The sequence below is a fragment of the Bubalus kerabau genome, chromosome 9 (assembly GCF_029407905.1).
Source record: "Bubalus kerabau isolate K-KA32 ecotype Philippines breed swamp buffalo chromosome 9, PCC_UOA_SB_1v2, whole genome shotgun sequence".
Lineage (NCBI taxonomy): Eukaryota > Metazoa > Chordata > Mammalia > Artiodactyla > Bovidae > Bubalus > Bubalus kerabau.
In genome coordinates, this window is record NC_073632.1 from 96611847 (window position 1) to 96635105 (window position 23259).

Below are 23259 nucleotides of genomic sequence, written 5' to 3' on the forward strand. Positions count from 1 at the left end.
AAGAGAAGACTTTAAGTGGAAATGTAATCTGAGCATCGTGTCTAATACGTGGACTCAGCATGGGCATTTTGAAGCCAGTGATCCCATCTGTAGTGAGAGCATTAAAGTACAGTGATATTATTTCAGGAGGCAGCTCTCACAGTTGAAGGGCATCTTTGCTGGGAGCAGGGAACAACCAGGTGAAATCAATTTCAGCACTGTGCAAGCCTTCTGGATTGATTGTCTTGAATTGGATCCAGTCCCTTCAAGACTCTGATAGAACTCAGTGATTTGGCCAGGGTACTCCACTGGCCTGTAAACAGCATGAAATGATGCATACAAAGTGGCCAGCTTTGAGATTTCTTTGGAAAAATCTTTAAGGCATTTTGTCATTGTGCATGGTAACAGGTCCTCCAAAAATTTGTTGTTGGAAATTCCCTGGAAGTAGTTGGTGGTGAACCTGGCCTTTGGGCCATGGCTGAGCAGTGAGACCTGTGGTCAGCCAGCCTTCCCTTCTGTAATCACTTTGATCCTCAGTGTCCTCATCTGTAAAATGGAACAGTAGCACCTCCCTAAGTTGTTGTTGTTGTTTGGCTGCCCCTTGACTTATGGGATCTCAGTTCCCTGACCCAGGGATTGAACCCAGACCTTTGGAAGTGAAAGCTCTGAGTCCTAACCACTGGACCACTGGGGAATTTCCCCGAAGTTGGTTTTAAGGCAAATGAAAAATAAAGCATTGTTGAAATTCTTAGGTTCCTAATGGTTATTGTGCAATTTTCATTTGGCTTAAAACTTTATTTTTAAAAAGTATTTATTTGTTTGTTTATTTGGTTAGTTGAAGCACACAGGATCTTCGTTTCATCACACTGGGTCTTTTGTTGTCGTGCATGGGCTATCCATATGGGGGTGATTGCAAGTGAGCATTTTAGTAATATTTTTAAGGACAATGACTCATGAACAGACATGTTTGGTTTCTCTTCTTTGTTCACTAGCCTTTGAACCACAGGGCCTTCTCACTTGTCTCCTCTTTACCTTTTGCTCACATACCCCTTGCTCCGGCATCTTGGAGCTCAGCTTTCCCTTTACTTCCTTTGAGAAGCCTTAACAACCCCCCTGTCCCCAGCCTAGGTCATGGCCTTCTGTTTGTTGTCATTTGCTGTATGTATTCCTCCTGCATGATAGCTTCCATAGCTGTAATTTATTTAAATGTCTGCCCTCTTCCTTGAGAAGGACACCTTGTCACTTAGGTATATTCCAGCCAAATATGCATAACCTGCATCTAATCACAAGGAAACATTTTAAAGTAAAAAATGTTTTTCAGAGGTCTGCCTTCCTTGCCTTCCAGGGCTTCGCTGGTGGCTCAGTGGTTAAGACTCTACCTGCAAAGCAGGAGACCTGGGTTTAATCCCTGAGTCAGGAAGATCTCCTGGAGAAGGAACTGGCAACCCACTCCAGTATTCTTGCCTGGAGAATCCCATGGACGGAGGAGCCTGGTGGGCTACAGTCCATAGGGTCGCAAAGAGTCGGACACGACTAAAGCGACTTAGCATGCACACATGCATGTCTTCCATAGTAGTTTGTAAGCTCAAAGCATCTGGGACCACACCTGCCTTAGTCACTGTGACATCTCAAGTAGGCCTGGAATGATGGGTATGTGTAACTTGCCTATGAGTGGTTTCCAGAAGAATGAATGAATGTATGAATGGTGTGTACCTTTACCCAGATACAAAGCCCTATCTGCTGACTTATAGCTCCCTGTATCTTTTGTAAGATAGCTGGATCATTCCAATGGGCAAAAAGAAAAAGAAAAACTTACATCTTCATTGTCACTAACCCTCCATTTCTCTGCATTTCTCCTCTAGATGATTTATATTCTTGAACTTACAGTTTTGTTTCTAACTTGGTCATGAAGATTGAAATCAAGTTTACATGGTTTTGTCTTCCCCGTAGCTCCTGCAGAAGAATGGCCAGCTGTCCACCGTCAACAGCTTAGCTGAGCAAGGCGAGCTCGGCCTCCAGGAGGAAGCCCTGATTGGCCAAGAGGAGGAAGTGACTGTCACAGATGGTAAGCCGCCTTGCCCGGCTCTGGGTAGAGCCAGGGGATGGAAGGCAAACAACACCAACAGGGAGTCCTCAGAGGACAATTAAAAACAACCTAGGCAGAATTTGCCCTGTCGTGTTACCTGTCATACACTGTTAATATCATACTGATAACAAAAGCAATCCATTGTAGCCCCCATATTTAGGTATAGGAGGTTATAGCAATGCTTATAATGAAATGAAGTCTTTTTTTTTTTTTTTTTTTCATTTTTCTCAGGCATCCTTATCTTGAAACCATGATTTGGTTGTTGTTGTTATTGTTGCCGTGTTCCAACCACTTGCCTGGTGTTGGATTCTTGTTGAAAATGCTGGGGTCTTGGTTTAGGAGTCAGTATTTCTCACTCTAGAGTAGCCTACTGCCCTTGTGAAGATTTTTCTGGTAGTCTATACTGCTTTCTTTTTGTTAATGTATTTAAAGTATTTTATTTTCAGCTGTGCTGGGTCTTTGTTGCTGCCTGGGCTTTTCTCTAGTTTTGGTGAGCAAGGGCCTCTCTCTAGTAGCGGTGCCTGGGCTTCTCATTGCAGTGGTTTTTCTTGTGGCTGAGCACTGCCTCTAGGGCACACAGGCTTCAGTAGTTGTAGTGCGTGGGTTTAGTTGCTCTGTGGCATGTGGGATCTTCTCGAATTGGGGATCAAACCCATTTCTTCTGAATTGGCAGGTGGATTCTTTCTAGTAGTGTGTATTTCAAGAAGACATTTGCTTCTTGGAAGGAGAGCTATGACAAACCTAGACAGCATAGTAAAAAGCAAAGGCATCACTGCAGACAAAGTCCTTATAGTCAAAGCTATGGTTTTTCCAGTAGTCATGTACGGATGGATGTGAGAGTTGGACAAAGAAGGCTGAGCGCCAAAAATTGATACTTTCAAACTGTGGTGCTGGAGAAGACTCTTGAGAGTCCCTTGGACAGCAAGGAGATTGAAGCAGTCAATCTTAAAGGAAATCAACCCTCAATATTCATTGGAAGGTCTGATGCTTGAAGCTGCAATACTTTGGCCCCCTGATGGGAAGAGCTGACTCATTCAAAAAAACCCTCATGCTGGGAAAGATTGAAGGCAAAAGAATAAGGTGGCAGAAGATGAGATGGTTGGATGATGTCACCAACTCAATGGGCATGAACTTGAGCAAACTTTAAGAGATGGTGAGGGAGAGGAAAGCCTGGCGTGTTATAGTTCATGGGGTCACAAAGAGTCGGACACAACTTAACAACTGAACAATAACAACATATTTCAGGGTGCACACCTCTTTGCCCCAACTATAATATACTGCGCATGTTATAACCTTTATCCCAGAAATCATAGAGGGGTGGTTATTGGAAAGCAAATCTGTGAGACCACATTATCACTGGTTTGATTTCAGCCCATGGAGGGGGTGGGGACCATACCTCAGGGTCAGAATCAAGCACCTTGACAAGTCGGGCTCTTGCAAGGGAAGAAGAACTTTCCTTTGTTCTTGTTTCTTGTCTCATCATTTTGTTTAGTCATAAAGGAATGATTTAACAACTCCTGTGGATGTACAGAATGATGGCATATGGTAAACTGATGCTTACATGTAATGTGAAAAAGACAAATGAAGGGAAAAGTCTTGTGAAAGGAGACTGGCCATTGCCTCGGTGAGATGAGGTTCATCTAACATGTGGAACCTGTTTCTCCTTGTGTTCAACGCCCCTGTGGAGCTGCTGCAAGCAGGGAGCTGCTTTTGAAGTTGGTGGGAGTTGTGATCTTTCTCTAGCACCGCAGGCTCCCTATAAAGTTAGAAATACATAGTCTCACACAAGGAGGATCTGCACAGCCTGTGTCAGAGTTTCAAATGATCTCTACAAAATAATTGGAACGGCCCCAACTCAGATTCCAAAGTCCCACGCTCTGTCCTTCCCATGGTTAACCTTTGAAACAAATCAAGCCACAGCCTTTTTGGAGCCTTCCATAGCCAAGTCACTGTGCCCTGTGCTTCAGGAAAGATGGAAAAAGCTAAAATGGCCCATCAGGGGAGACAAGCGAGTACATGGAAGGATCCCTAAGATGAAAATGAGGTTAAGACCAGGCAACATGGTGATTAATGAATCTTGCAAGAGACAAGAGCTCCTTAGAGCTCTCATGAAACCCTTGTTTGAGATCAGGGAGTAGGATGAGGTCTGAGGCCTGAGGGGAGGTTGGGTTTAGATTTGTTGGGACAAGGGCTGCCAGCCAAGGGGTGGGGGTGGGAAATAAAACAGCTGACACTTCACAAGCGTTTACTGTGGGTCCCGGCTCAGTTCAGTTCAGTTGTTCAGTCGAGTCCGACTCCTCGACCCCATGGACTGCAGCATGCCAGGTTTCCCCGTCCTCCAATATCTCTCGGAGTTTGCTTAAACTCATGTCCATCCAACCATCTCATCCTCTTTTGCCCCCTTTTCCTCCTGCCCAGTCTTTCTTAGCATCAAGGTGTTTTCCCATTAGTCAGCTGTTCACGTCAAGTGGCCAAAGTAATGGAGCTTCAGCTTCAGCATCAGACCTTCAGGGTTGATTTCCTTTAGGATCCTGGTCCTGGAGGTGCACTTTTTGTGCAGAATGACCTCTAGCAGTAACGCGATGAGATGGGTCCTGTCTTGATTTAAACCCAGACCAGCAGCTCCCCAAGCACGAGCTGTGCAGGACACATCCACAGGCTTGTCCACTGAGCAAGGGGCAGAATGAAGACGCAGAAGGGAAAAGGGGCTGGGTCAGAGAGCTCTTCTGAAAGCTGAGGGGAGTTTAGAAAGTATTCCGGCAATGCAGATCACTGAAATACGCCTCGAGGGGGCTTTCGATCTGACTGGTGTGGAGTGTTGATAAGAGAAGGGAGAGGCTGCAGCAGATGCCCTTGTTCCCAGAACATCCCAGGTAGCCTGGAATCCTATCTAATCTGTGGCACGTTTACTAGAGATCTGGCTATCTTTCTTCAGTCCAGATGGGATTTCTTTCACTTTTCAGCCCTGTGATTCAGTTCAGTTCAGTCCTTCAGTCATGTCCAACTCTTTGCAACCCCATGGACTGCAGCACACACCAGGCCTCCCTGTCCATCACCAACTCCCAGAGCTTACTCAAACTCACGTCCATTGAGTCGGTGATGCCATCCAACCGTCTCATCCTCTGTCGTCCCCTTCTCCTCCTGCCCTCAATCTTTCCCAGCATCAGGGTCTTTTCAGATGAGTCAGTTCTTTGCATCAGGTGGCCAAAGTATTGGAGTTTCAGCTTCAGCATCAGTCCTTCCAATGAACATTCAGGACGGATTTCCTTTAGGATGGACTGGTTGGATCTCCTTGCAGTCCAAGGTACTCTCAAGAGTCTTCTCCAACATCACAGTTCAAAAGCATCAATTCTTCGGCCCTCAGCCTTCTTTATAGTCCAACTCTCACATCCATACAAGACCACTGAAAAAACCATAGCCTTGTCTAGATGGACCATTGTTGGCAAAGTAATGCCTCTGCTTTTTAATATGCTGTCTAGGTTGGTCGTAACTTTTCTTCCGAGGAGCAAACATTTTTACCGAAAGTGATTCTGTCCCCACTGATTGATTGGAAAAGAGCCTGATGCTGGGAAAAATTGAGGGAAGGAGGAGAAGGGAGCAACAGAGGATGAGATGGTTGGATAGCATCACCTGAGTCAATGGACATGAATTTGAGCAAACTCCAGGAGATAGTGGAGGACAGGGAAGCTTGACGTGCTGCAGTTCATGGGGTTACAAAAAGTCAGATATGCCTGTTCTGCATATCAGCTTACTGCAATGTAAATAAAGACATAATTTGGTATGTAATGCTTAACCGTAGGATTTGGGGTACCTTGGTTTCTGCTCTTGCCCATTTCAGTAAGAAAAGATCTGAGCCATTTTGGTCCCTAGGAGGATTGGCTCACAGTGGCATTTGCTCCTGCCTTAGGTAGACCAATGGACAGGAGAGGAGAAAGCTACAAATGAGGGGCATTTCTCCTAGAAAGGTTTTGATTTAAAGTGACAGACAATATTTGGACACAGCCAGAATGCACAATATTTTCCCACTTTGACTTGCTTGTTTGTTTTCTGAAACCAGGAATACTGGTAATTCAGAACCAAGCCTCTTCCCATAATGAAAATGAAATCCTGTTTCCTTGTAACCTTTCTTTAAATGATAGAAAACGAGATCTGCTTATTAAATATTTTCTAAACTATGCAATAAGGTTCAGATATATGTTTGTGTGTGTGTGTGTGTGTGTATGTGTGTTGAAGGAAGCTTGAAGATTATGTAATTCTGGGGGCTTTCTTTTAGAGAATATACAATTAGCATGAAAACAAATATTTATTAAAAAATTTTTTAAAAAGCAATTTATAGCAAGTTACTTTAGCCTTTGGAAGGAATGATGCTGAAGCTGAAACTCCAGTACTTTGGCCACCTCATGTGAAGAGTTGACTCATTGGAAAAGACTCTGATGCTGGGAGGGATTGGGGGCAGGAGGAGAAGGGGACAACAGAGGATGAGATGGCTGGATGGCATCACCGACTCGATGGACGTGAGTTTGAGTGAACTCTGGGAGATGGTGATGGACAGGGAGGCCTGGCGTGCTGCGATTCATGGGGTCTCAAAGAGTTGGACACGACTGAGCAACTGAACTGAACTGAACTGAACTGAACTTTAGCCTTGGAGTTAGTCCCTTCTGAGTTCTTTTTTAGGCAATTTATCATTCATCACAACTGCTTATATAGAAATACAACTTTTTTCCAACCAGAAAGCTCTATCTAGCCATGCCACACCCAGCATTCATAGGAGCTTCACAAGTGCCATTAGTTTTGTGGAAAATCTTCTGCTGATTTTGTTTTATTTTGCCCTCACCTAGCAGCATGTGGGATCTTAGTTCCCTGACCAGGGATCGAACCCATGCCCCTGCAGTGAAAACACAGAGTCCTAAGTACTGGACCACCAGGGAAGTCCCTGATTCTACTGATTTTAACAAAGAACCCTCCCACCTCAGATTGTCATTTGCTCTATAGTCTATGGCTTATATGGTTTTCTATGAATCTCTATGAGTGCCTGAACAAGAAGGATTTTTTAAAAATTCTATCTTGATCTGGGTCCAACTTTAAATTTCAAGTTTCTACAAATTAAAATTTTAGATTTTCAAGTATCCGTTGACGCAAAGAGCTGACTCATTGGAAAAGACCCTGATGCTGGGAAAGATTGAGGGCAGGAATAGAAGGCAACAACAGAGGAGGAGATGATTGGATGGCATCACCAACTCAATGGACATGAGTTGAGCAAGCTCCGGGAGTTGGTGATGGACAGGGAAGCCTGAGGTGCTGCAGTCCATGGGGTCACCAAGAGTCGGACTGAACTGATACGTTGATCAGATTATTTTCTTTGCAAACAGATGAGGAAAGTCAGTATTGCAAAATCAAAAAACTTAAGACCTCTTTATTTTGATAATCACATACTTGTTAAAGCCTCCAAAACTCATTGCTGTATATGAGCAGTCATGTGACTGTGCTCTGAGACCATCTGAATGTGTCACTTACAAGGCATTTGTTTCTGGGGTTCTTGGAGATTTGTCTTCCTGCAGAGTAGCTACAGCAAATGTGACAAAGCCCGTGGATGTTATGTTTTCTCCATCCTTCCCAGGCCAGATTTGCTTGTGTGAAAGAACACACACACAGTGGTGATCCTCTCCTTGGTTTTTGAATTTTTGTTCACATATCCCTTATACTGTTTGCATACCCTGAGTGCGGGCATTTGCACCAGAAGCGATGGAGCTGCTGTTGGAAGCTCAGCCCTTGCCGTTTGCTCCTCTGGGGTCAACCGCAGGTATCAGCCAGCACCCTGGCGAGCAGGTTTTGCTCTGCTGAACAGCGCGATGAGGAGGTTTCTGCTGGAACCATGCACGTGGAACAAAGCTCTGATCCCTCTGACCTGGGAGTGGTCCTAGAAAATGCCTCCTCACCGCCAAGAAAAATCAACAACCCCCAACCCCCCCATCCCCCCCATCCCCCATCTTGTCATTTAAAGCAAACGTCTTTTTTAAACTTATTTATTTTTGGTTGTGCTGGGTGCTTGTTGCTGCGTGGGCTTGTCTCTAGTTGCAATGAGTGGGGGCCACTCTCTTGTGGTCTGCAGGCTTCTCACTCTGGTGACTTCTTGCGTTGCAGAGCACAGGCTCTAGAGTGTGTGGGTTCAGTGGTTGAGGCTCCCGGGTTCTAGAGCAGGGGCTCAGTAGCTGTGATGCACGGGCTTAGTTGCTCCGTGGCACGTGGGATCTTCCCAGACCAGGGATCGAACCCGTGTCTCTGCATTGACAGGCAGATTCTTTACCACTGAGCCACCAGGGAAGCCCCAAAAGTCTTATTTATTCATCCGCGTCGGGTCTTAGTGGAGGCACGCAAGATCTTTGATCTTCGTTGCGCGCATGTGGAATCTAGTTCCCGGACCAGGAATGGAACCTGGGCTCCCTGAAATGGAAACGTGGAGTCTTAGCCATGGGGCCATCAAGGAAGTCCCAAAGCAGACGTCTTTAAGAGAGTGTGCTCCTTACCTTTCTCAAGGTTCTACTTTCCTACATTCTGATATATTCCCCACAGATATAGTAACAAAAATGGAGGTTATCAACAAGCTGAATTTTCAGCACTGTGAAGAATTTCATGTCTCTGATGGTGCTGATGTCACAGTCCTGGCCAAATAGAATTTGCTGTTTGAATCTTCCAGCTTCTGGTGTTTGGAACCTTTGAGGTAGGGAAAGGCCAGAGGTTATTTCCAAGTGCTCACAACTCTCCCTGTGGAACTTGTTACCTTACAGAAAATCCATTCTTGGGCTACAAGTTGTTGTCTTTGCTTTTTGATCGTTTAATAACTTTATCTGGAGACTGAGTACCCCAAGCAGTGCTCCAGGTCGGTGTTCAAAGATGACCCCCTCGCCCCTGCAAAATACTTGCTTTTCTGTGAGAGGTGGCTTTCCTAGCCAGGAAGAAATGTTCTTATGAGTTAGTCCCTTTTGTTCTTCAGTTTGTGACATGACTGGTACCTTGTTAGTATTCTCATGAAGGCGTACCTGTTGCTCAAATACTACCCTCTTTCCTTTATTTTTCTCTATGTCAGATGTTGTCAACATCTGGCATTCAGTATGCCTGTCTCTACAAAAGAACCGTGAGAACAGAGATTTCTTGGCATGGGGGGTGGGGATGGGATTTGTATGTTTCCATGTTGAGTCCCCTGAGCGTAGAACAATGTCTGACGCCCAGTAAGTGCTCAAAAAAATATTTTTTAAAGATTTTTTTTTAATGGGGGCCATTTTTGAAGTGTTTATTGACTGTTACAATACCGTTTCTGTTTTGATTTCTTGGCTGCAAAGCATGTGGGATCTTAGCTGCCCAATAGGAGATCAAATCCGCACCCCTTGCATTGGAAGACCAAGTCTTAACCACTGGACTGCCAGGGAAGTCCCTCACAAATAGTACTTGGATAAGTGAAAACACAGAGTTTTCAACTTAGAGTTAACAATATTACATTTTCACTCATGTGGGAGAGGAGGATCTGTTTGATTTTTCCCTTTATATCAATTCATTCCCTGCATCCCCAGATGCAGAGCTCTTTAGGTGTATCCAAGGCTCTGTTTCCTGTGTTGCATCAGCACTAACAAAGCTACTTTTCAGTGCTGGGCTCTGAAGGTGCCCACCATTGGTTATCCAGGTGGTGTTGCCTGGAAACATGAAATCAGACCCTGACCTGCCTGCAATTAAATGATAACTCCCAGCGATGCTATCACATATGAGGGCTGGGTAGACAAAGAGAGGGGTCTCCCTTCCAACACTCTGGTATTTCAAATACAGTATTATTGCATGACATTTTCTCAAGCTGTATCCTGTTTTGTAATGTTTTGAAACACTCACAAAATAGGCCTTGAACTTAGGCAAAAGTCTTACAGTCTGCAGTTTCTGGGAACTGGTTTTAATTCAGCCCTCTGCTCCGCAGCAATATTTTTAGCGTGCCTCTCTGAAATTACTTATGTCATTGACAAATTTCTGGTACAAATACTCTGTTGCTTTCATCTTTAAAGAAACACAGATTTATTTTTCAGTAACTAACAACCAAGCTATATAGAGATTTTTTTTCCCTCTCTGAAGTATATTTAAGTCTGCCAGGGCGATGAAACTTTGCTTTCATTGTAACTTGAAAAATTTGGTGTGAGGGGGAGAAAGAATGAATAAGACTTCTGTCCATCCTCCCCTTTATAATCAGTTCAATGCAGGAGAGTAAAGCCCGGGCCAGGCTGCCTTTCTCTTTTTCTGTGACCTTGAGTTGAATACATCCCTTTATCTCATTGAGCATCAGTTTTCATCTGTAAAATGAACATCCTCATCCATCTCTGAAATTCTATGACTGAGTCACGTCAGTAGTGCTGGAAATACAGGCATTAAAATAACCAAATGATGGATGAGCCAGTGAAGATACACAGGTGACTTTGGGCAGGTAGGGATCTACTTGGCATTTTCATTATGCCTTTTTATAAAAACACTTTTATGCTCTTCTTTTCAGTCTGATCTTAAAAGCCATTTTCTAGATTTGAAGTTTTGCTTTTTTATTTTAGTGTTTGTTGGGTTTTTGCGGGGAGGAGGGCATGTGTGACTGAACAACAACATGCAGCGTGTGGAATCTTGGTTCTTTGACCAGGGATCAAACCCGTGACCCCTGCATCGGAAGCGTGGGGTCTAAACCACTGGATTGCCAGAGAAGTCCCTGAAGTTTTACTTTAATGAACAAAAAGTTCAGCTGGGAAAACATTCAAGAAAGTCTCCGTATGTAATTATTAAGGTATGAAAGAAAGATAAGAGCTTCCTAAGTGTGGCCACAAAGTAAGATGGGAAGCATGTAATAGCAGCTGGTTCTGGCCCAGTAAGATGAGTGAAAGCTGTTGATAAAGGCCCCCAAACACTTGTCAGTCAATCTTAAATTACTGCTAAGCTTTACCTACAGATGGCTGCAGTTTTCCAGGGCACCCATGAAGAGGGTGAATGCTCTGTACACCCATGAATAGGATGGATGCTCTGGTCCCGTTGAGGAAGAGCCTAGGTAAGATGGCCTATGGACTTGTCTACATAACCTGCCAAGATTCAGACTTTCCCTTGGCGGGACCATGGCAATAAATGGTTTTTCTAATGGTGATGAAGCCATGAATGGAAACATTAACTTTAGCATTTATTGAATAAAAACCCTTTAGATGTTTTCTCAAAGAAATTCTTAAAACAGCCCCAGTTTCACCTAATATAGCATCCCCCAGATGGTTCTGGCATTGTATGTTCCAAGCACAATATCCCTGTATTATATGAAAGGATGCTTTGAGAATGTACATCCTCTGATCTATATTTGTATGTATCTCTGGAAGAGCTTAAGTTCTACAGCTTTTTAGCCTATCACTTGAGCCTTGTTCTTAAGCATCATACTTTGAATGTTTGTTAACTGCTTTTATAATTAACGAGTAGGTTCAGTGTGATACCTGGAGAAACAAATGACAACCCATTCCAGAATTCTTGCCTGGAGAATTCCATGGACCAAGGAGCCTGATGGGCTACAGTCCATGGGGTCGCAAAGAGTCAGACATGACTGGGTGACTAACTTTCACTTTCACAATGTGATATATCAGGCAGCCCCACCCCACCCCGCCAGTTAACAATGCATGCATTAGTTACTTTTGGTGAAAACTGATACATGCTAGATTGAATTAACTGAATGAACGGTTGCTTTAATGTGTCTTAACATGGACCTGTTTCAGCTGACACCAAAGCATGAGGCAGTTATCCTGCTGTGTTAGTTTGCTGGGGCGCCCAGTATAATACATCACAGAATGGGTGGTTTCAATATCAGACATGTATTTCCTCACAGTCCTGGAGGCTGGGAAGTCAAGACCAAGGTGGCGTCAGGGTTAGTTTTGACCTTGACTTCTCGATGCCGCCTTCTCGCTCTGACCCCGTGGCCTTGCTCATCCCGGGTGTCTCTGTGTGTCCTAATGGCCTCTCATAAGCCACCAGTCAGATTGCATTCGGGTCCACCCTCATTTTAACTTAGTCATCTTTGTGCAAGGTTTCTCTCCAAATAAAGCTACATTTCCATGTGTCAAAAGTTAGGGCTGCATCGTATGAATCTGGAGAGTATGCGGTTGAGCCCATGACACCTGTGTTCATGATTGACAGCCAGAAAGCCGGGTTTGGGACCCAGAAGCCTCGGGGAGAAGGAACTTCGAGGCTGTCTATGCCAGGCTCCTGCTCCCACATAGGAGGCTCTTCTGCTTAAACTCTGAAGGTTTGGGGAGGAAACCCATTATTCCACTGGAGTGAAAATATACCCCCTCCAACTGCCGCCAGCTCCCAGTGCTGCCTTCTGGAACTACAAAGCACCAACTCAGCTCCCTTTTCCACACCGTGGCCCTCTAAGACACGTTTATCGTGTCTTTCATCTTTTCTCCTGCAGGCAGAACGTCCCCAGAGAAAACAAGCTGCCTCACATTCAAAGAAGAGTGCCAGGGCTGATGTATATGTTTCAGATATGGATGTCCTTGATGGATGCTTGCCAAGCATAACTGGGTTTTAATTTCAATATTCCCACTTTTAAAGAGTAGTTTATTTCTCAGACTCTTTACAAACATGAGAACAACTTAGTTTGCTTTAAACCAAGGATTAAGTACTGAAAAAATTGAATGGTGTAGAAAAGTAAATTGATACAGAAGCATAGAAAGGGGGTCCTCTATCAAGGATGTTGCTAGAGGAACTACCATCAGATAGAATGAAGACCATGTCAATGAAAGAAAACATGACAAATGACACGTGACAAATTGTTACTCATCCCTTTTGGTTCTCCACTTACCGTGATGGTAAGCAGACAACCTTACATGATGGAGCAGTTAGAGATACAAATAGGAGAAATCCCACTTTTCAAGTCATTGTTGTTATTATTTAGTTGCTAAGTTATGTCCAACTCTTTGTGACCCGGTGGACTGTACCTGGCCAGATTCCTCTGTCTATGGGGTTTCCCAGGCAAGAATACTGGAGTGGGTTGCCACTTCCTTCTCCAGGGGATTGTTCTGACTCAGGGATCAGACCAGCATCTCCTGCATTGGCAAGCAGATTCTTACCACCGAGCCACCTGGGAAGCCCTCAGTAATTGTTGTAAATAAAGTGGAAGATTTCCCCCACCCCCACCCCCACATCCCAGGCATTGTTAGTTGTAAAAAAGTGGGTGTCAGGACTTCCCTGGCGGACCAGTCCAGTGGCTAAGATTCCATGCTCCCAATGCAGGGGGCCTGGGTTCAATCCCTGGTCAGGGAACTAGATCCCACATGCCTCGATTAAGAGTTCCCGTGAAAGAAAAAGTGAAAGTCGCTCAGTCGTGTCCAACTGTTTGTGACCCCGTGGACTATACACTGCATGAAATTCTCCAGGCGAGAATACTGAAGTGATTAGCCATTCCCTTCTCCAGGGGATCTTCCCAACCCAGCGATCGAACCCAGGTCTCCTGCATTGCAGGTGGATTCTTTACCAACTGAGCCACCAGGGAAGCCCCCCAAAATGTGGAATGCTTCATGAATTTGCATGTCATATGTGCTGCCTAAGCGAGCACAAGAGTTCCCATACCGCAACTTAAAAAAAAAAAAAAAAGATTTGAGTACCTCAAGGAAGATGGAATATCCTGCGTGCCACAACTAAGATCTGGTACAGCCAAATAAATAAATAAAACATAGCTTTAAAAAAAAAATAAAGTGGAAGTGGATGATGTAAAACAGTAATCTCCATCAAAAAGCTTCGTGGCCTCCCTTTGTAAGCTCGGTGTACAGAAATCCGACGATTTCCTCAAGCTCATCATTGGCCCTGAGTGTCTGCCACTTGTGTTAATTTCTGCTCTGTGTTCTGATGCACTAGGATTCTATCATTGTCATGTTGATAAATGTATTATTACCATTGGCACCTGATGCTGTTCTGATCTTAATCCCCTGGGTAGCTCATTGGCTCACAGAGTCCTTTTCGTCCTCTGTCTTGTTAAGATTTTAGAGTGATGAATCTTCATGTGAATCCATTGACTCAACACACTGGGTTCATGTGACCTCTTGGGTCTAGAAACTTCATTCCTGGGAAGCTATATCTTCCCTTTCCCTCTTTTTCTTTGATCACTTTTGGGGATTACTATTCTTCCGATTTTAGGACTTCTAGAATGGTTCTAAGGAAAGCTTTTTTCCCCATGTAGTTTGCATCTCTTTATTCTTGGAAAATGTCCTCAAGATTAGATTTCATCTTTTTTTTTTTAATACTTTTATTTGTTTAGCTGCGTGGGTCTTAGCGGTGGCATGCGGGATCTTTTTCTTCTTTCCCCCCTCAAAATTATTGATTATTTAATACTTTCAAGAAGAGTATAATTTAAAAAAGTACCTTTGAATGATGTTGTTAGGAAGATAGCAAGAGGAATTATTTGCTTAGCACAAAAGGATTTCTTTAAATTAAACTTGATAATGTTCTTTCCATTGCAAGTATTTTTCCCCCAAACTCCCTAACCATCCCTCCTTTACCTCTCCCACTTGGCCTGCCCACCCCCGCCACCATAAGTTCCTTCTCTGTGAGTCTCCTTTTGTTTTTTAAGTAAGTTCATTTGTATCATTTTGGATTCCACATATAAGGGATGTCATATGACATTTCTCCTTGTCTGCCTGACTGCCTCCACTCAGTGTGGCATGCAGGATCTTTATTTGTGGCTTGTGAGATCTAGTTCCCTGATGAGGGATGGAACTTGAGCTCCCTGTATTGGGAGCGAAGAGTCTTAGCCACTGGACCATCAGAGAAGTCCCTAGATTTTATCTTGTTACTATATTTTTAATTTCTAAGAACTGATTTGTGTTCTAAACATTCCATTCTTTTTTTTTTTTTTTGGCCGAGCTGTTCAGCTTGTGAGATCTTAAGTTTCTCAACCAGGGTGACAGAACCTAGGCTGTCTGCAGTGAAAATGTGGAGTCCTCACCGCTGGACTGCCAGGGAATTCCCATGACCTTGGAATTTATGCAATAAATTTTGGTGAGCAGGACTTTGTTTTCTGGAAGAATCAGAAGTAAATTCTGTCATCCGGATTTTATTCTTCATCTAGGCAGTGGATTCTGCCTTGACTTAAAAGATATACTTTTATTAACTGTCACACTCAAGATTTGTAGAAAAGTTGTCTTTACAAGTAAATTGTAATTCATGTGAATACACGTTAAATAAATTTATTACTACTGCAAGTGTAAATTTTTGCTTTGCAAGTATTTTTGAAGCCAGTCTGAATAGTCTAGTTGGTCTTTTTTTTATTATTTTTAATTTATTTTTGGCTGCACTGGGTCTTTGTTGCTTCACATGCACTCGCTCTAGTTTGGTGTGTAGGCTTCTCACTGCAGTGAGTCCTCTTGTTGCAGGGCATGGACTCTAGAATATGGGCTCAGTAGTTGAGCCCTACAGGCTTCGTTGCCTTGCCGCATGTGGGTTCTTCCTGAACCAGAGACTGAACCCATGTCTCCTGCATTGGCAGGTAGATTCTTAACCACTGATCACCAGGCAAGTCCCTAGTTGACCTTTTAAGTTTTATATATATATAAAACTTATATAGTTTCAGACTACCAGGGAAGCCCTGGTAGTTATATAACTATATATATATATATATATGGGCTTCCCTGGGAGTAAAGAATACTCCTGCAATGCAAGAGACCTGGGTTTGATCCCTGGGTTGGGAAGATACCCTGGAGAAGGGAAATGCTACGTACTCCAGTATTCTGGCTTGGAGAATTCCAGGGACAGAGGAGCCTGGCAGGCTACATGGGGTCTCAAAGACTTGGTCATGACTGAGCAATTTTCACTTTCACGTTTCATATATATATATATATATATATATATATATATATATATATATATTTCCTTTTAAACACTTTATTATTGTGTGTGATTACAGTGAAAGTTGGTAGGAAAATAATAGATTTCAATATGTTTGTTTGTTTAAATGTTTAAAGTCACTCAGTCGTGTCTGACTCTTTACAACCCCGTGGACTGTAGCCCACCAGGCTCCTCCATCCATGGGATTCTCCAGGCAAGAATACTGGAGTGGGTTGCCATTTCCTTCTCCAGGGGATCTTCCCAACCCAGGGATCGAACCCAGGTCTCCCACACTACAGCAGACGCTTTAACTTCTGAGCCACCAGGGAAGCCCCCAGATTTCAATATATTAACTCAAATTAAGAAATTGTGAAGGAGACAGCTGCACCAATTAAATCTATCAATGGGAATTTAATTCCTTGCCACTTAGAGGCCACCAGGAACTCGTGTGTGGTCAAACCAAGTTAGGTTTCCTTAGCCTGTTATACTAAGGGAGGAGTCTAGCATGCGTGGCTCAGTAACAGGGAGGTGGGAGGGCTTTATTATAGGATTTGTGCTTATGCGGGTGATTCTGAGAAAACAAAGGAGTCATCACTAGACTGGATGCTGAAGAAGTGAGGGCAGTTCTATGAGAGGACAGCGTGGTGGTTTCTGTTCCGGAGGCAAGGAGATGGAAGCTGGGTGGAACTGTCCTGAAAGAAGCAGGAATTGTCCTTAGGAGACAATTCAGTCCATGGAGACGTTCAGTTATTTTTACAGTTTTAGAAGTTGTGCTCTGGCCATATGAGGCTGTTGAGCACTTGAAATATGGCTGATCCTATTTGAGATGTGTTCTTCATGTGAAATACTCAGTCCAAAAAGGAATGTAAAATATTTTCCTAATATTTTTTCATTTTTAGCACATATTGGCATAACTGGACTAGATAAAATATAGATACAGGGTTAGATTAAATGTATTCAAATGAACCTCAACGGTTTAGTATTATTCATTTTAATGTGACTACTAGAAAATTTAAAGTTGGGAGTTCCCTGGTGGTCCAGTGCTTCAGACTTGGCACTTTCACTGCCGAGGGTGAGGGTTGATCCCTAGTTGGGCAGCTAAGATCCTGCAAGCCACATGGTGCAGTCAACAAGAAAGAAAGACTCCCCCTAAAAAAAAGGAAGTGAGGGAGAGAGAAAGGAAGGAAGGGGAGAAGAAGGAAAAGTGACAGAAGAAGAAAATTTAAAGCCTTGTGTGTGGCTTGCTGGTGGGCTCACATCAGTTTCAGATGAGCAGCTGCAGTCAGTCCGTGGGTAGGTCATTACTGTTAGTTCTCTCTTCTCAGTGCGCTAGCCTCTTCTCTTCAGCTAGCCTCTCCCTCCCACTCCTTTTGAGAAGGACTTTCCAGGCAAATCAAAGATGGTCTCATTCTCCTCTGAAAGATCCAGAGGAACCTCAGGTTAATTACTGTTAGTGCGAGATGATGCTTCTCTTGTCAGGATGCATTTCTGAGAAATTGATGATAAAAGGGCATCCTTGCTTTGTATAGATACACGTATTTTTTCAAAGGATTCTTTTAAAATGAGACTTAAGTATATTTAAAGCGTATTTCTCAACCTTTTCACCACTGCCTTGCCCAGCTAAGTCTTTTTTCCGTAACTCATCCCCCCCCAACATTTTTATAGCAGAGATATACTGTATACCAGTTTATATAATATGGATGCCTCTGTTTGTCTGTCTCTATATATTGTGCTGTGCTTAGTCTCAGCCATGCGACCCCATGGATTGGAGCCCACCAGGCTTCTCTGACCATAGAATTTTTCAGGCAAGAATACTGGTGTGGGTTGCCATTTCATCCTCCAGGGGATCTTCCCGACCCAGGGACTGAACCCTCGTCTTCTGGGTCTCCTGCATTGTAGGCAGATTCTTTACCTACTAAGGCATCAGGGAAGCCGTGTGTGTGTGTGTGTGTGTGTGTATGTGTGTGTGTGTATATATATGTTTAAAATCTGTGCTTCATATGTAAAAGAATAAGGTCAACCATGAATCAATTTTTACCCCATTGAGAAGTGGATAGTTTAGGCATAATAGCTAACATTTATTATGTTTCTCAAATACACTTGGTAGTGCTTAAGATAACATTAGCGCTGCTGCTGCTGCTAAGTCGCTTCAGTCATGTCCGACTCTGTGCGACCCCATAGACAGCAGCCCACCAGGCTCCCCTGTCCCTGGGATTCTCAAGGCAAGAACACTGGAGTGGGTTGCCATTTCCTTCTCCAATGCGTAAGAGTGAAAAGTGAAAGTGAAGTCGCTCAGTCGTGTCCGACTCTCAGCGACCCCATGGACTGTAGCCCACCAGGCTCCTCCATCCATGGGATTTTCCAGGCAAGAGTACTGGAGTGGGGTGCCATTGCCTTCTCCGAACATTAGCGTTAGTGGTGTCTTTATTCTCCCTTCACTTGAAGCCCAGAGAGTTAGAAGAATTCCTTACTCCTGGCCACATTGCTATCAGAAGAACCAGAACTACAACTCCTTTTTAAGACTTTGCAATCTTCTTTGGACCAAACCAAATACGAGTGTTCAGAGTCTTAAGAAGAATAAAGGATTTGAACACAAGGCACTCAGCAGAGAATCTGATTCCTGTGCCAACACCTGACCAGATTTGGTAGTGAAACACCTTTTTGCTTATTTTCTAATTTTTAGAAGATTACACTTTGACGTGAATCTGCTTTCAGCTTGCTAGTTTATGGATTCCATGATTGGGAGTTGAAGATCATGATTTAGACTGCCTTGCATTTTATTTGTTTTATTCTGGGGCAGCGCTGAGTCTTTGTTGCTGCGAGAGGACTTTTCTCTCGTTGTGCCGGCGAGGACTACTCTCTAGTCGCAGTGGCTTGTCTTGTTGTGAACCCATAGACGGCAGCCCACCAGGCTCCCCCGTCCCTGGGATTCTCCAGGCAAGAACACTGGAGTGGGGTGCCATTTCCTTCTCCAATGCATGAAAGTGAAAAGTGAAAGTGGAGTGGCTCAAGTCGTGTCTGACTCTAGCGACCCCATGGACTGCAGCCTACCAGGCTCCTCCGCCCTGGGATTTTCCAGGCAAGAGTACTGGAGTGGGGTGCCATTGCCTTTTCCTTGGTATAGCTAATATTTGTTGAGTTCACATGTTGTAATATTCGACTTGGCAATTCTACTTTTGGTATAGCTAATAAAAGTTGAATTGCCAAGTCGAATATTACAACATGTGAACTCAAAAAGAGGAGAAATAAACTTATTCTATATCACTTTTATTATTTGGATTGAGTTTTTTTTTAATATTTAATTTCCCCCTTTCCTTTTTTTTTTTTTTTTTTTTGATAAATTGTATTGCTAAGTGACTTTTAAATCCCCCTTAGCTTTTCTGTTGTAGTACAATAGTCCCTTTGAGGAACTAGTCTTCAGATTATTTGTCTTGAGGATTTTGAATCAAAATAACCATGTCTACACAAACATGTCCAATTCAACTGGACCATAAAATTCAATTAATTGGTATTTGCCTGTGTTCGTAGCAAAGGAGCAGAGAAGACTTGAAAATACACTGAGCCCAGGAGAACCTGCCCGATGTCATTTAATTCAGTGTATAGTTTCATCTTCTTCATGGTTATTAGTTGGCAGCAACTTCTAATTCAACCCGAGATGATCTTCGAAGCATTTTAAAGGAGCAGCAGTGCATAGAGGCTCCTTTAGATTTCATCTGCCCTTTGCAGCCAGAGGAAAAGCAACCTCATTGGGTTTGGGTTTATTTTCCTCTGAATGTAAAGCTGGGGTGAAAAGAAAAATAAAGGAGGGGTGATGGGGGTTGGGAGTGGATTTGGGGTGAGTCCAAGTCTCCAGTTCCCAATGCTCGATCCCTGGGTCAGGAAGATTCCCCTGGAGGAGGAAATGGCAACCCACTCCTGTGTTCTTGCCTGGAGAATCCCATGGACAGAGGAGCCTGGCAGGCTACAGTCCATGGGGTCGCAGAGTTGGACATGACTGAGTCGACTTAGCATGCACGCACAAGTCCCTAGTTCCCGACGATGCTCACGTGTAGGTTAAATGCCTCCTTGGAGGAAGTTAATGAACCTCGCATCTGCACTGACTCGTGTTTTGGTCTCTGTCCTGATTGCAGCTTTTTGTCCACTTGTCCAGCCTCGTTGGACTTCGAGGCTTCCTGAGTTCTCATCCTGAGTCACTGCTTTGTGATGCGCACGCATCCTACTATTTCTGCTGTTTCCGTCTTTGAGTCCTCTCTACCCTGGGCTTCCAGGCCGGTTTCTCCTTGATGGCCTCTAATCTCTGTCCATTCTCAGAGCCGTTGTTCAGATTCTTCTGTCTTCCTCAGTGTTCCAGACCTTTGACTTCACCTGCTGCATTCCATTCGGATGATCTCAGAGATGTGAGTGCTGCCAACTTTTTGACTCCTTCCTCACCTTGGTCACCATGGTTTCCATTGATGTTATTTCTAGAGCGTCTTTCTCATTGTCGTTACTGCCCAGTTACTTTTTCTAAATCACAGTTCAAACTGTGTGTGGAGCTCTGCTCCAAAGCCTCTGATGGCTCCCTGCAGCCTCCAGAACTCATATGAAGTTCTTTTTTCTTAAAAAAAGAAAAAAAAGGTTTCATGAGATATCATCCACACATCATGCAGGTGACCCATTTAAAGTATACATGTTTTTGGGTTTTAGTATATTCACAGAAATGTACAACCATCAGCACAGTCAATTTTAGGACATTTTTGTTTCATGGCAAAGAACCCCCACACCTGTTAGCAGCCTCTCTCTCCAGCTCTCTGGGTCTGAGTAACTGCTAGTCCATTTTTCTGTCCTTATAGATTTGCCTATTCCCGATATAATTAAATAATATGTCAACACATCAATGTACGAGGGTCCAGTTTCTTTCTTTGTTATCTTGTCAGTCTTTTTGATTATAGCCATTCTAGTGAGTGTGACGGAGAAGGCACTGGCACCCCACTCCAGTATTCTTGCCTGGCAAATCCCATGGATGGAGGAGCCTGGTAGGCTGCAGTCCATGGGGTCTCGAAGAGTTGGACACGACTGAGCAACTTCACTTTCACTTTTCACTTTCACGCATTGGAGAAGGAAATGGCAACCCACTCCAGCGTTCTTGCCTGGAGAATCCCAGGGACAGAGGAGCCTGGTGGGCTGCCATGTATGGGGTCGCACAGAGTCGGACATGACTGAAGCGACTTAGCAGCAGCAGCAGTAGCAGTGAGTGTGAATTGGTATCTCATTGTGGTTTTGTTTGCATTTTCCTAATGGCTCATAACCTTGAGCATCTTTTCACGTGCCCGTTTGTGTTGTCTTCCTTAGAGCAATGTCCATTCAGATCCTTCATCATTTTTAAAATATATTTATTATCTTCGTTGGGGTGCATGGACTTTCCAGTTGTGGTGTGCAGGCTCTCTAGCTGTGGCCCAAGAGTGAGATCTTAGTTCCCTGACCAGGAATTGAACCCAGGCTGTGGCAATAAAAGAACCGAGTCTTAACCACAGGAGCACCAGGGAATCCAGATCATTTTTTTTTTTAAATTGGGTTATTTGTTACACTGTTCTTAAGATGTCATTCAGGTCCCTTCATACTCTGGCCTCCAATGTAATATGTCTTGTCTCATCTCTAGTTATCACTTCTATCCCTTCCTGCTCCCAGTCTCCCTAAGCTGACTCTGAGCCTGTGCCTGCCTGAAGTCACATCAGTCGTGTCTGACTCTGTGCAACCCCAAGGACTGTAGCCCACCAGGCTCCTCTGTCCATGGGATTCTCCAGGCAAGAATACTGGAGTGGGTTGCCATTTCCTTCTCCAATGCGTGAAAGTGAAAAGTGAAAGGGAAGTCGCTCAGTCGTGTCCGACTCTTAGTGACCCCATGGACTGCAGCCTACCAGGCTCCTCCATCCATGGGATTCTCCAGGCAAGAGTACTGGAGTAGGGTGCCATTACCTTCTCTGCCCCAATGCTAGAACTTGGTAAATATTTGTTGAATGAACCAGGAAGTTTGGGGAAAACACTCCCCCCCCCCCCCACAATCATCCACTCATTTAGGATATTGGTAAACGTTTTCCCATCATTTTTGCTTTTTGCTTTGGGTGATGATGTATTCCTCTAAAAATTCTGATGTAATAAAAAGAAGCAAATAAGGAATGGAAGTGATAACCAAAGAAGGTTGCCTGCATTGTACACTTACCTGGGGTCTGATCTTTACTCCATCCAGCTTTTATCCTTATTGATGACTTTTCTCTGTAAATCCAAGACACACAGAGGCTTATCGGGCAGCTGTGCCACACGCCCTGTCCTTGATTACTCTTTGAGGTGGAGATCTAACAAGGACTGTCTGCTAAGAGAGGTGACAGCTTGCCACATGATCTCTTGATTGGCCTCCAGGTTTAAACTGCCTCTTTAAGAATATCAAGTCTGCCGTGTTGGTGTCTTCACCAATGTCATAAAAAGAGAAGAAAAAAAAAAGGTTTAAGCACCAAAGCTGAATAGCAATACATTTACCTTTTTAAATGTTTTAAATAGACCTTACATTTGTGATATTTCTCCATCCTGATGATGTTTCTTCCTGTTGTTAGATGATGATGCCTTCCTGTTGTTAGAATTTGGACTTTTATTTATTTCAAAAAATTATTTTTGGCCATACTGCACAGGTACAGGAGGATCTTAGTTCCCTGACCAGGGATGGAACCCATGCCTCCTGCAGTGGAAGCGCCAGGGGAGTCCCAGAAAGGAGAGGAGCTGGTGGCACAGCCAAGCAAGGTCAGAGTCGACAGATCCACCTAGAAGTTGAACTGTCCTTCAGGTGGCCCCAGGTGATAGTTATCTGCTGCCCCCAGCAGCTGGTGCTGAGAAATGACGCAGCTGAGACCTCAGCTCCCCGGGGAGCCCAGGCTGGTGCACACGTTTTGGAAGCTTGGATGTAGACCACTCATTTCATGAGGCCAGCAAAGCAGCCCGCAGAGCTGGCTTTCTCCCTTATTTTGCACAACTAAGGGACTCTCCAGGGTTGGGGGTGGGGGGGAACGGGGATAGATAGATAGGGGCGGGGAGCAGAAGAATGCAGAGCTGCTCTGACCCCTTGGCTACGAGGACTCTGGAGGGACAATAGGCACCAGCAACATTTCACACGCACCAGGTGGACTGTAATTGAAGCAATTTGTGAACCAAAGTGAAGGCTCCTCTAGGGAAGATAAAGGGTTAGGAGGCTGCTCAGTGGCTCTCTCTGGGATTCAGCTCCCAGGACAAGTCGCATCACTGCTGTTCCCAAGCGGACGTTTGTCTAGGCTGAGTGTTCGCGGAAATATAAGGGGGAAGTCGGATCT

At 44.1% G+C, this 23259-nt stretch overlaps 1 protein-coding gene and 1 long non-coding RNA gene across 2 annotated transcripts in view; one reads left to right on the forward strand and one right to left on the reverse strand.

Annotated features, from left to right (window-relative positions):
* The window catches only part of AKAP12 (A-kinase anchoring protein 12), a 110115-nt gene that overhangs the window by 60149 nt on the left and 26707 nt on the right, over positions 1 to 23259 (forward strand). The window contains exon 2 of the mRNA XM_055535966.1: positions 1930 to 2044. Within this exon, the coding sequence (XP_055391941.1) occupies positions 1930 to 2044 (115 nt within the window). The remainder of the gene's footprint in view (positions 1 to 1929; positions 2045 to 23259) is intronic.
* Positions 19219 to 22595, reverse strand: LOC129620154 (uncharacterized). The gene is made up of 3 exons (XR_008698404.1): positions 22467 to 22595; positions 22125 to 22366; positions 19219 to 20522 (listed from the first exon to the last, which is right to left on the reverse strand). It is a non-coding gene; the product is annotated as an uncharacterized LOC129620154 (long non-coding RNA).